This window comes from Corvus hawaiiensis, chromosome 3 (genome assembly GCF_020740725.1).
Source record: "Corvus hawaiiensis isolate bCorHaw1 chromosome 3, bCorHaw1.pri.cur, whole genome shotgun sequence".
In the NCBI taxonomy this organism is placed as follows: Eukaryota; Metazoa; Chordata; class Aves; order Passeriformes; family Corvidae; genus Corvus; species Corvus hawaiiensis.
In genome coordinates, this window is record NC_063215.1 from 10721135 (window position 1) to 10732826 (window position 11692).

At 47.5% G+C, this 11692-nt stretch overlaps 1 protein-coding gene across 1 annotated transcript; it reads left to right on the plus strand.

Moving 5' to 3' along the window:
- Positions 1-3086: 3086 nt before the first annotated feature.
- On the plus strand, positions 3087-11267 carry OSR1 (odd-skipped related transcription factor 1). The gene is made up of 3 exons (XM_048299481.1): positions 3087-3417; positions 8775-9467; positions 10026-11267. The coding sequence occupies exons 2-3, from the start codon at positions 8821-8823 to the stop codon at positions 10159-10161; spliced, it is 783 nt and encodes a 260-aa protein (XP_048155438.1). The 5' UTR covers positions 3087-3417; positions 8775-8820; the 3' UTR covers positions 10162-11267.
- The last annotated feature ends 425 nt before the right edge of the window (positions 11268-11692 follow it).

The following is an 11692-nucleotide window of genomic DNA, read 5'->3' on the forward strand; positions in this document are numbered from 1 at the left end:
CCCAGAACTCGTTAGAGAGGAGGTGACAAGCGCAACAGGCTCCCCTGGGAGGACGGGGAGGACGGGGAGGGACGGGGAAATGCTCTCAGATGTTCTCCCCGTGCCCCCTGAGTCTGCTCCGCAAGGGTCAAGAAGCCGCTCCCCCCGGTTTGGGCACCAGCGCCGGCACCGACGGCACCGGGGCGAGGCAGCAGCGCCCGACGGCGACTCCGGCGCTGGGGGAGCGCAGCCAGCAGGCAGACCCGGCGTGCTGGGCGCCGGGTGGTGTCCGGGATGCTGTTCCCCGAAAATGGGGTGCAGAGCACAGGGGGCCTTTGCCTTGCAGATACGTGGGACAGGATAGGGACGGGGATGACTTTGGGAATTGGATACAGGTGAGAAATAGGAATGGGGGCTCCTGTCTCCCCAGTGACCCCACAAATTTCTCCTGAAACGAATTGGGTTTCAGTGTCACGTCTAAATCCTACAAACGTGGGTAGCTTTGGGAGCAGATGCCTTCACTTTTTACAATTCTCTTGAAGTTGTAACATTCCTAATCGACAGCAGATCTTCGCCATGGAAAAGCGCAGCATATTCCCTGCGTGTCAGAGCTAACAGTGGTTTTGCACCCCGTTCCCGGTATTAGGTTCTCCACTGCTGCAACTTGACAAAATGAAAATTAGCAAGGGGCATCATAAAAATCCATCTGAGAATAAAGGTTTTGGAAAAACATACCCTTCATAACTTAAACACCAGATATTTAAATAAATGCATTTAACAAGACAGTTAACCTGAAACTTCAGTTCTATCGCCAGTGGGTTGACAAGTCCAAATATTTTTATTTTTTAACAAATACGTAAATATCAGACAACACATTATCCAGGCAGCTTTCAGCTACAGCTTCCAAGAATACTTTGGAATAAAAGGATATCTCAACGACCTGCTTTGATTATAAACTATTTTCGCGTGGGAATAATTTTTTTTGTGTCTCCCTCCCCCATAGACAATGAGATCATTTACTTCCATTTATTTCGATGTTTAAGTATTTATTTCGGAATGACGGGGTTTATATCTGGAAGTGCGTGGTTTTTATTTTGTTCTGTCAAGGGCAGCACGTGCAGGTATCATTTCTGGTTTTGTGTTTGCCGTCTCAGCTAATCTGCTATTTCTCTAAAGAGAAATGCGATTTCTGTTTTATTAGTGCACGCACCCACCCTCAGCTATAACAAGATTTTTCCTATGGGAAAAGATACATCTCCAGTTAGAAAAGTCTGTCTGCGGTCTGTGTCTTGGTCTGGGAACACTTGGGAATCTTACATTCGTGTTCTGACAACTGGACTTTATATTTGAAAATGCAAACTTATTCAAAGAAGTCAGCTTACAACATCGGGCACAGGATCGCATTCTCGACAGGAATGAAAATACGAGGTTTAAGGGTTTGGGATTTGAGTTTGGTTTTTTGGTTTTTTTTTTGGTTTTTTTTTTTTTACTTGATTTGGGGGTTTTCGTGTGGGTTCTTTTTTTTTGGGGGGGGGTGGGTTGAGTGTGTGTGGGGGTAATGAAGAAAGAGAGAAAGAAAATAACAGCACGAAATGTGAGAGAACAGAAGAAGAGCTGGGAACGTCTTTGCTTCGCCTCTGCCTCATAAAAATGCCACTCGTTTACAAAAAGAGGGAACGAAAATCTCTTCTCCTGCCTGGAGCAGAGTGCAATGTTGGACCCCAAACTGTTCATAAAAATAGAGAGGATTTGGGGTTGAAATGGCAGTGCTAGGCTTGCTTCGCCATGCTACTGTCATGTTCATGAACACTTATTTCGCAAGATGATAACGGTGTTTTCTTGTTTCTGTTTTGTTGATTTTGGTTTTATTTGTTTGCTTGTTTTTCCTCCGGAGAGGGTAAAAAAAAAAAAAAAAAAAAAAAAAGATGTAGTAACGGGAGTGACATGAACAATAAAAAGACACATGCGTGTCCCTGAGCACGGTACCGTGTTATCCTGACGGATCTGTCTTCGCTCGCATATTATATTACTCTGGCTCCTCGGGACAATGTAATACACCCAAGCAATTTTTCCCCCTTCACGGATCTAAAGGAGTGTGAATGGATGGATGAATAGAAAAACAAATAACCGAGGAGATTACGGCCTCAGGATTAATTATAAAGCATGTTTAACTTTTTTCTTTCGAGGGTTATTTTGCTTTTCCTGTGTTGCCCGAGTAGTCGCCCCCGGACCTAAGCAAAGCTTTGCGGCTCCCGATCCGCAGAGAATCCGCGGAGTTTCGCACGCTGCGGAACCCCTCCGGGGCGCGGGAAGAGACCCTCCCGGCCCGTGGGAGGAAGGAGAGGAGGAAGGCACCGAGGTCAGGGGCGCTGGGGCGGAAAGCGGGGATCAGGAAGGATGATGGGGCGGGCGGAGGAAGCGGCTCTAACCCGGGGGTGGACCCCTCACAGGTAAGTGGCTCCCGAGATCCTCTCGGAGGATCTTCTCAGAGACGCAGAACAACTTTGGATCCCTAAATCCATTCAGCGGGAGCAGATCCCTCCCTCCATCCTCCCCCCACTTTTTCATCCTTTCTGCCTTTGTCTCCCTCCTGCCCTCTGGGCAGGTCCCGGTGAGTCCTGTCCCGCGGCTCTGCTCGGCGGGGAGGGGGCGCAGCGCGGCGGCCGGGAGCGGCGCGGTTCGGCGCGGTTCGGCGCGGTTCGAAGCCGTGCGGCGCAGAACGGAGCGGTGCGGAGCGCCGGGGCCGGATCTGTGCAGGCAGCGCGGCCGCGCAGCGGCGCCGGGGGAGCGTCCCGTCCGCCGCGGAGCTGCGCGGGGAACCCCCGGGCCCCGGCAGGACGTTCCGCCGCGGGGGCCGAGCGCAGCGGGCCCTGGGGAGATGTTCCGGGGGAGGCTGCGGGAGCGGGGCGGGGGGGCGAGGTGAGAGGTTTGCGGGCTGCGAGCCCCGGGCTGCTGCGCCTCCGGGAGAAGCGGGTTGAAAAGTTGGTTCTTCCCAGCCAGAAACTTTCTCCCTGCGTGCGCATGCCCGGAGTGCGGTGGGAGGTTGAGGGGGGAGCTGGGAGGGGGGGTTGAAATAAGGAGGAGGCAGGAGGGAAGGGATCGGTTCAGTCTGAGCGCGACTGCTCTCGGGCGCGTTCGCACTCCAGCGCACGCAGCCGGCTCCGGGAGCAGGAGCAGGGAAAGCACCTCCGGTCCCGCCGGCCGGAGCACCTGGACACCTGGCCCCGCTCGGATCTGCCTGTACCCGCTGGAGGAGCAGTGGGGTGGGTGGGGTGAGCTGTGCCCCCCAGGGCCAGCACAGACACTGACCTAGCCCAACCTCCTTTTTTTTTTTTTTTTTCTTTTTTTTTTTTTTTTTCAATTATTTTATTTTACCAGCTCAAATTTAGCCCAGGATCTTTTAACTGCTGCCAGCGGTGGAGCACAGATCGGGATTAGGTAAATAAAAAGACCAACTCATTCTGTTTGGTTTCTGTTTTGCCAGTCCTCGGGGGTTGGGGATATCGATTCAAACATTTCCTTTAGGCTACCTCCTTTCTTTCTTTGACCCCATCCCCTCCCACCATCCCCTGGATGGTGCAGAAGTGTGGAACTTGTGGTTCACGTGAGGAGGACTGTTCTCTTTGGGGCGGGCGGAGGGATTGGGGTAAGCCTTCACTTGGGTCTCGGATATTTTGATGCTATTTAAAGATTTGTCCTCCCCTTTCAAAGTTGTGTCTCCCCCCTTGCGGAGAAACAGTGTTTCTAACCAGAGCTAAAAATGACACGAGCAACACAGAAGCCTGCATGTCCTTTACGGACTTGAACTTCCAGCTTTTCTCCTTCCTGTTATTGGCTTTTCTTTCCTCTTCTTTCTCTTCTTTATTTATTTCTGCGGGGTTTCTTCTTTCTTTTTTTCCCCCTTTTCCTTCTTTTCCTGCAACTCCACTGTTTTAGGATCTGAAAAGCCTTCTCTGTTTCCTCCCAACGCCATAACAGAAATGAACCTGATGTTTATACTTGTCTGAGTGGATCGAAACAAGTTCAGCGCAGGAGAGACTAAGCTTCTCTCGAGGCCAAGCCTATAAAGTGTCAGTGCAAAGCCGAGGATTAGGGTATGGTTGTTACAGTTGGCTTTTGGGAGGGAAACTATAAAAATAGAGCATTTTGGAGATTATCGTAGCGCTGCAGGAATTGTTCGATAAATCGCCAGTCAGGCAGGAGGGTGAGGGTCGAGTCCCGGACAGGTGCACAGGAGGTCCGGTTCAGTAAGACCGGAGTCAGCTGAGAAAGAGGCCCTACCCCTAAGGCGGCGCCGGGCCCGGGGCCGCGGGGCTGCAGCTCCGCTGCGGAGCCGGGCTGCGAACGGCCGGGCCCGGGGATGCGCCGCTGTGCCCTGCCTGCCCCCGGGGCTGTCACCGCAAAGCTTTGCCCCCCACCCGCGGCTGTGAGTGCTGTGACAGTGGGAAGAGAGGCAAGAAATCCTCCCTGTGTCCAGGAGAGAGGAAGGGCGGTTTATTCGTGTGCAGGGGAGGCACCGGGCACTCGTCTAGGGAGAAAGCGAGGGTGGATCTTGTCCTGGGGGCCTTTCAGCATCCGGGGGGATTGCAAAAGCACGCACACAACACCCCCAAACCTACCTGAAAACTTCTGCGGAGGGAAGGTGGAGAAGCCTGGCCCTGCGGCCCTGCGGCCGTCCCGCGGCATCCACCCACGCCCGCCGTGGGGCCGCGCTCCCAGCCGTGGCCTCGTAGCCGCTGTCCCTCCTGGGGCCGAACCCGGGGATCTTTGCTGTCTTGGATAAAGGCTGCCCCGGGCAGTGTAGCGATCGCTGGTGCACTCGGCCCGCGGCTATTATTTATTATTATTATTTGAGAAGACTAAAGCCCATCTCGTTCACCCGCGCTCGCAGTGGTGGTCTGGGGAGACTTGTCAACACCGATTTCGTGATAAAATGTGAATGATGATTTTATAAGGATTGAGCGGAGATATCCAAGGCACATGCTGACTGAGTCCTTCCAGTCCTCATTAATGTTAGCAATTAACTCTTTCACGCTCAATTAGCCCCGAATAAACCTGCTTTAATAGATTCTGCTCACTTCATTAATACTTTGAATAAATCTGTGCTGAACAATGCACTTTACTCCTCAAGAGCACCACACTCTAATAATGCGCAGCGAAAGGGCAGTTTTATTCCCTTTCCACTTAGTTTCCCCCCCACAGACCTTGTAAGCTCCATTTCCTCGCTTTAACTTTAGGAAGGGAAAATTTCGTCCCCTCAAAGAGGACAAAATAAATAGGCGACCTGGTGGCAAAACGCTGCACACCAATGTGTGCAGCCGAAAGGACGGGGCTACCAGACTTGAAAAAAATCAGGAAAAATTGGGGAACTTTTTTTGACAGATGAACCTGATTGCTGTAGTTTGAGGTTCTCGCAAGAATGCATCATTTTATGTCCGCTACTTTATCATGTTTGTAAAAATAAGCAGCGTCCTCAGGGTAATTTACCTCCTCCATTCTTCCATGTGGAACTAATTAGCAAACCTCATTATTTATGAGTCAGGTATTTAATGTAACAAATATTGCTTTCAAAGGACACGTCGGAAATTGATAATTCAATGTAGAAAGGAAAAATACCGACTGGCCACAAGATTACTTACAAATCCATTTAATTTCGCCTCCTGCTATGCTACCAGCAGAAAGCCGGGTAGATTTTTTTTTTTTTTTTTTTCTGGCATATAGAGTAGGTAGAATTTAATTTGGAAGGTTAAGATTGCAATGGTCTTAAAACAGTGGCAACTGGACAATAGTATTACCGTATCTTCACTCAGGACAAAGGGTAAGAAAGCTGGAGACAGATGTAGTCTTTCAAGTTTATGATCCTATTTTGCAGGGTAAATTTATCTTGGCATGAGTGGGTTTTGTTTCAGTCAGAACACAAGTGGTTTGTTCTTAATTACTCACCGAGCTACTCTTTGCTAAAAAAGAAAAGCCCGCACAGTTTTATTGCTATGGGGGAATTTAAGCAGAGAACTGGCGGGGTCTTCTTCTGTTAAAAAAAAAAAAATTAAAAAAATAAAAAAGAAGACCCGATAACGATCTGTTTACATGAAGCAGAATTAAAGGTGGAGGTGACACCGAAATCAAAGAAACGTTGATCTCTCTGCAGGCAAGAGGGAGACCAGAGAGTTACTACACTGTGAAACACATTTGCTTTGATGTCCCGAAGTGAGGGGACTTCTTTATGAAATACCCTGCTCTTTATCCATATTTTTGACTATCCCGGTCGTACAGAGCAAAAGTATAGCTTACATTTCTGGAAAAGTGCCAAGAAGCTTGTAGTAACATGAACACTCTGCTCCCACATCCTCTTTTCTTCTTATTTTCTTCTCCTGTCTTTTTTTTTTTTTTTTTTTTTTGCCCCTTGTTGTCTTTTGCTTTCTCATCCTTTTTAAAATTTGTTGTTTTTTTGTTTTTTTTTTTAATTTAACAAAGCTGCTCTAGCAAAAACCCAAAAACTGTGGGCTTAATGGATGCTATTATGACCTGACTGTATTTCTCCTTGGTTTGTCCTTTATTGGGGAAATCAAAAGAGAATTTTTAAAATGTTTTCAAGTGAAAATTTACCCATATTGACATAGTAGATTTCTGTTTATATATTCCATATTAAATGTTTTCTAAGGATATAAAGAAAGAAAGAGGGATAAACTTAATTTGCAATAGCCTGTTTCATATTTGAGATATCTAGAGCTACCTAGACAGGAAAACAGACACGGAGCCATTGTGACGGACAGAAACAGACATTTTCAGGTACCTGGACGAGATGACAAGAGTGTTTTCTGTGCACTTTGTTCTCGGGGTCACCAGTTGAGGCATTTGTGCTGTGATGTGGACATGCTTAGTATATAGGCAGCACTAACTAAATAAAAGTATATCCCCAGTAGAGCAACAAAACAGTCTGGTTGGTTCAACAGCCCTAAATAGTTTAGTGGAAAAAAAAAAAAAATAGAAAGAGGGAAAGAAAGAGGAAAGGGAGGAGAATAGAGAATATAATGTGTGCATTTTTCAATCAGTCACTATCCAAAATGTATCCAATTGAAAACCAAAAAATGTCACAATGTCTTATTCTGGGTCACTGCGGTGGAATTCCTCTAAGGTTTGAGTCTCTCTTCCTGCTACTGTTTTATGCAAAACAGAGTGAAAGGTGGGCCTGGAGTATAGAGCTGCTCAGAGTAAGCTTCTCCCTCTCACACCCTCCCAGCCGCAGCTCCTCGTTCCAGGCAACAGCCCACATATAAATCATGTTTGTTTCCCTGGTCTTTAGACCTCTTCCACCACCAGTTTCCACACCCCCAGACTTCCAGCTCAAAGGGACAACTACTGCTCTGCTGTGCTTTGCTACCTCCATTTCTCCAAAGAGGCTTTACTCTTCACATGGGGGTGAACTCTAGTCCAAATACTGCCAGGATCCCTGTGGGAATCTTTTGGGGGAACCTGCTGTGACTGAGCACGAACCCTGTAAGGATCTTATGAAGACCCTCTGTGGATCCCGTGGGAACCCTGCAGCAAACCTGTGGGGATTCTGGCAGAAAATAGCCCCACCGAAGGGAAACCCCAAAGTTCTCTGGGGGGAAAGTGAGTATAAGTTGAGGACTGTGGAGTAAGGAGGAGGCTCTCTGGGCTGCAGGGATGTGATGCTTCCAAAAGCCATGGGTGCTCTCTCACACCCACAAAGGGAGGAAGCTATGTCCCCACCAACAACCCTTGGGAGGCATCTCCTGCCAAATGTTTGACAGCAGCTGGGGCTGAATTTTCAGACTGGGCCAGATATGCCTCAATGCTGCTGCCTTGTAGCATTTCCCCCCTCTGCCTTGTGGGATGGGAGGATGGGACGGGTCAGGATCTGGCCCAGAAGAGAGGCTAGGGTCTTGGCAGGACCCTGAAACACAGACCAAAGTGGTGGCACCCAGCCCAGGGAAGGGCTGCGGCCCTGCAGCTGCTGGTCTGGGTGTCCCATGGGAAGGGTTTCTCCAGCCCCAGTCTTTTTGCCTTTGAAGGGTTCTAATTAAGCAATTGCCTAGATTAGGATGTGGGCTTGAAGCCAGACACTTCTCCCGGGGAAGAGCAAATGGCACTTCAGATTCATCACCCAAATTCAGCATTTTCCAATTTCTTTTTGCAGTACACAAGAGAGAAGGCTTTGGCTGGTATTTTCCCCATAATGTTTTTTTTCCCCCCAAATTATTTTCTCTTTTTGAATGAGGGAGAGCATGCAGTTCTGAGCATCCAAGTGCCTCCATCACCTCAGAGGCTTGGCTGAGGCCAGACCACAGGGAGCTGAGCAACGCAGGGGCAGCAAACTCCACACCGTTCCCCACGTCACCTCGAGTCAGGGCTAAGCGCAGTTTCTCTGGACAGATGTAGTGGGCAGTATCTCACTATTTTCTAAAGGCTGAGTTCACCCAGGAAGGGATTTTAAATTACTGGGAGATGACTGAGATTTGTGGGCCAAAATGGCATCTCTCGGCTGTCCCTGTGTAGAGGATCATTGAAAGTCTGCATAGCAGGGGATGCTGCTGGGAAGCGAACAGTTGCAGATGGAGTACAACATTTGTGTGCAAGAGAGAGATGGGGAGAGGGGGAATCTGGGGATACACTCTTTGGAAAGACCTGGTCAGGCATCTCCAAGTCCAAGGCAACCTTCTCCTGTGGCTTGGAGAAGGATATTAATGAGGGGTGAGGTAAGAAATTCCCTCTGCTTTTGTTTTCATATAAATCTACCCCTCCCTCTTCCCCTCTTCATCTTTATTTTCCAGATATTTTCCTCCCCTGTTCCCAAGATCCTCCTCCTGAGCGGCCACCATGGGAAGTAAAACCCTGCCGGCCCCAGTGCCTATCCATCCTTCCCTCCAGCTTACCAACTACTCCTTCCTGCAAGCATTCAACGGGCTGCCTGCCGTGCCCTCTGACCACCTCTCCAACCTCTATGGCTTCAGTGCCCTGCACGCCGTGCACCTGCACCAGTGGACTCTGGGCTACCCGGCCATGCACCTGCCCCGCTCCTCCTTCTCCAAAGTGCCCAGCGTCTCCAGCCTGGTGGATGCACGGTTCCAGCTGCCGACCTTCCCGCTCTTCCCACATGTCATCCAGCCCAAGCAAGAGGCTACCAACATGACCCTCAAAGCCAAACCCCGCTTTGACTTTGCCAACTTAGCAGTGGCTGCCACACAAGAGGACCACTCTAAACTGGGACAGGCAGACAGTCAGGGCTCACCCGCAGGGCTGGGGTCTTTGCTTGAGGTAACTAAACTCTCTCCAGAAAAGAAACCCACACGGGGAAGGTTACCATCCAAAACCAAGAAGGAGTTTGTGTGTAAATTCTGTGGCAGGCACTTCACCAAGTCCTACAACCTTTTGATTCATGAAAGAACCCACACCGATGAACGGCCCTACACATGTGATATTTGTCACAAGGCCTTCAGAAGACAGGATCACCTGAGGGATCACAGGTAACTATTTTTCTTCTCCTGTTCTTTTTCCTGTGTGTATTCGTATTTTCCCAGTTACCCTCCTACATTCAAGATTTTTGTAAGAAAAGTCAAGTACCCATCCAGCCAACAGTGTTCCCTCTAGTTTTTCCTCTGCCGGCTGCTGGTGGAAGAGCCCAGGTAAATCACCGTGGAAGACATACCTCACTCACTCCATAGAAACAACTTTCTTTTTAAAACAGCCCTCTTTTTAGCTTCCACAGATGTTTTCACCCTCCATTTGCATCATCTTTTGTCCTCTGCCTCTATGATCATTCAGAAGTGTCATGAAGACATGCAGCCTGATGACCCCAAAGTAAGAGAGAAGCTCTTTATTCCTAAGAAAGGCACCCTATAACCTTCTGATGCCACCCCCCCTCTTGCCCACACACATACAGACAGTTGCCCGGGTGCCGCACTCCAGCACTCTCAGTCTCAGCAGTAGGTGTAAGAAATCTCCAGCATGTTCTCCCCTCAGGTAGCTCACTGCTGAGTTTAGGCCAGTTATTTCTGACATTTCAATTGTTTTTCTCTTTCTAGATATATCCATTCTAAAGAAAAGCCTTTTAAGTGTCAAGAATGTGGGAAAGGATTTTGCCAGTCCAGAACACTAGCAGTCCACAAGACACTGCACACGCAAGTAAAGGAACTGAAACCTGCCAAACTTAAGTGTTGAATCTCCAACCTCTATGAACTTTTCCTCCCCTTCAGACTTTATACCAAACCTAGAGCAGAAACAAAACTTTCAGGACGGGAGCACTGGACTTTGTGCTTTGTTTTGGTTTCTACTTTAAAAAGGGCAAAATGTGCACCCCTTCAATCCCCCGTCCAAGCAATTAACTTCCTAAGTCGTGGGTGAAAAGATTATTTTCCATTTAAAATACACATGAATGATACAGAGAGTGCTAGCTGACTTGTGTGGCTTTGATAAACTTTATGCCAAAAGGTGGTGCTCACGTGTTGGACAGGAATCTCTAAAACCAAACAAAAACCCACAAGACACCCCCGACCAATCCCCTCCCAACCTCCCTCCCAAAAAAACCAAACCAAAATCGTAGCTTCCAAAAGTATTACTTAAGAAAATCCAAACTCTTATTTTATACTTTTTTTTTTTGACTGTATAAAGCTTCTTATTTTTACACTTCAGGAAATACAGAAAATCCCAGAAGACGATTAAGAACTGAAACGATGGTTTTTCATCACAGCACCATTAAGACAAGGAGAGGGGCAACCTGCAAATCTCATTTGCTAGTTTGTTTTCAGAAAGGGAGAAGAAAATTAATGTTTGGAAATGACCTAAGTCTCTCAAGTGGGGCGTCCTATTATGCGTTAGAAAACGCATCGAGATCTCAGACCCACGGGTTCCTGGTGTTGGGACAGATCAGTGTTCATGGGACACAGAGACCTTTCTTATTACCTTGTGGTCTAGTGTGCTGTGAGGAAGTTTGTAACTTCTGGACTTATTTAAAAAACCCAGAGGAAAGAAAGATAGCAATACGTCAAACTGACGGTATGCACAACGTGGTTTTAGTGGTACTTTAAAGTCTTCGTGTGTCCTGGTGTGAGAGAACAAATCTCAATTTGAGAGCGTATTTTTTTAAATGCTGGCTTTCTGAACAGTGTATTCAAATTAAGAGACATTCCAATAAGTTCTGTTTATTAAAAAAAAAAAAAAAGTTGTATGGCTGTTTGGCACTTTATGCTGATTATTGGTAATTGACATTTATCACTGGATTGTGTGTGGTTTTTAAGTATTAAAATAAATTGTTATTTTACAGGCAAGTCTGCATGGACTACATATGTGTTCATTTGGTTTCTGATCTCTTCCCTGGTAAACCCTTTGTCAATATTCAGAACCTAATTATTTTTTGATTATTTTTTCTTAGTTATTTCCTCAGTGGTTGTTTCTACCAGTCTTGGAAAGTCTGGATCTTTTTTCTATGCATTAGTTTTCCCCCTCCTAATTTTCTTCCCCTCTTTTTTTTTTTTTCTTTTTTTTTTTTTAAGGCTGACAAAAGTAAACACATCTGCAGAAAGTCAAATAATTTTGCTGCTAGTGAGAAAAAAAACAATCGTCTTGGGTAACTGAGTCGTGGGTATTAGCTGATAAGATTAGGTGTCAGAAGTGTTATAAAACAAATCAGATGAGTAATGGGTGAACTGTTGCTGCTCTCGGAGCCTGGAGGCGCTGCGGGGAGAGCCGCCTT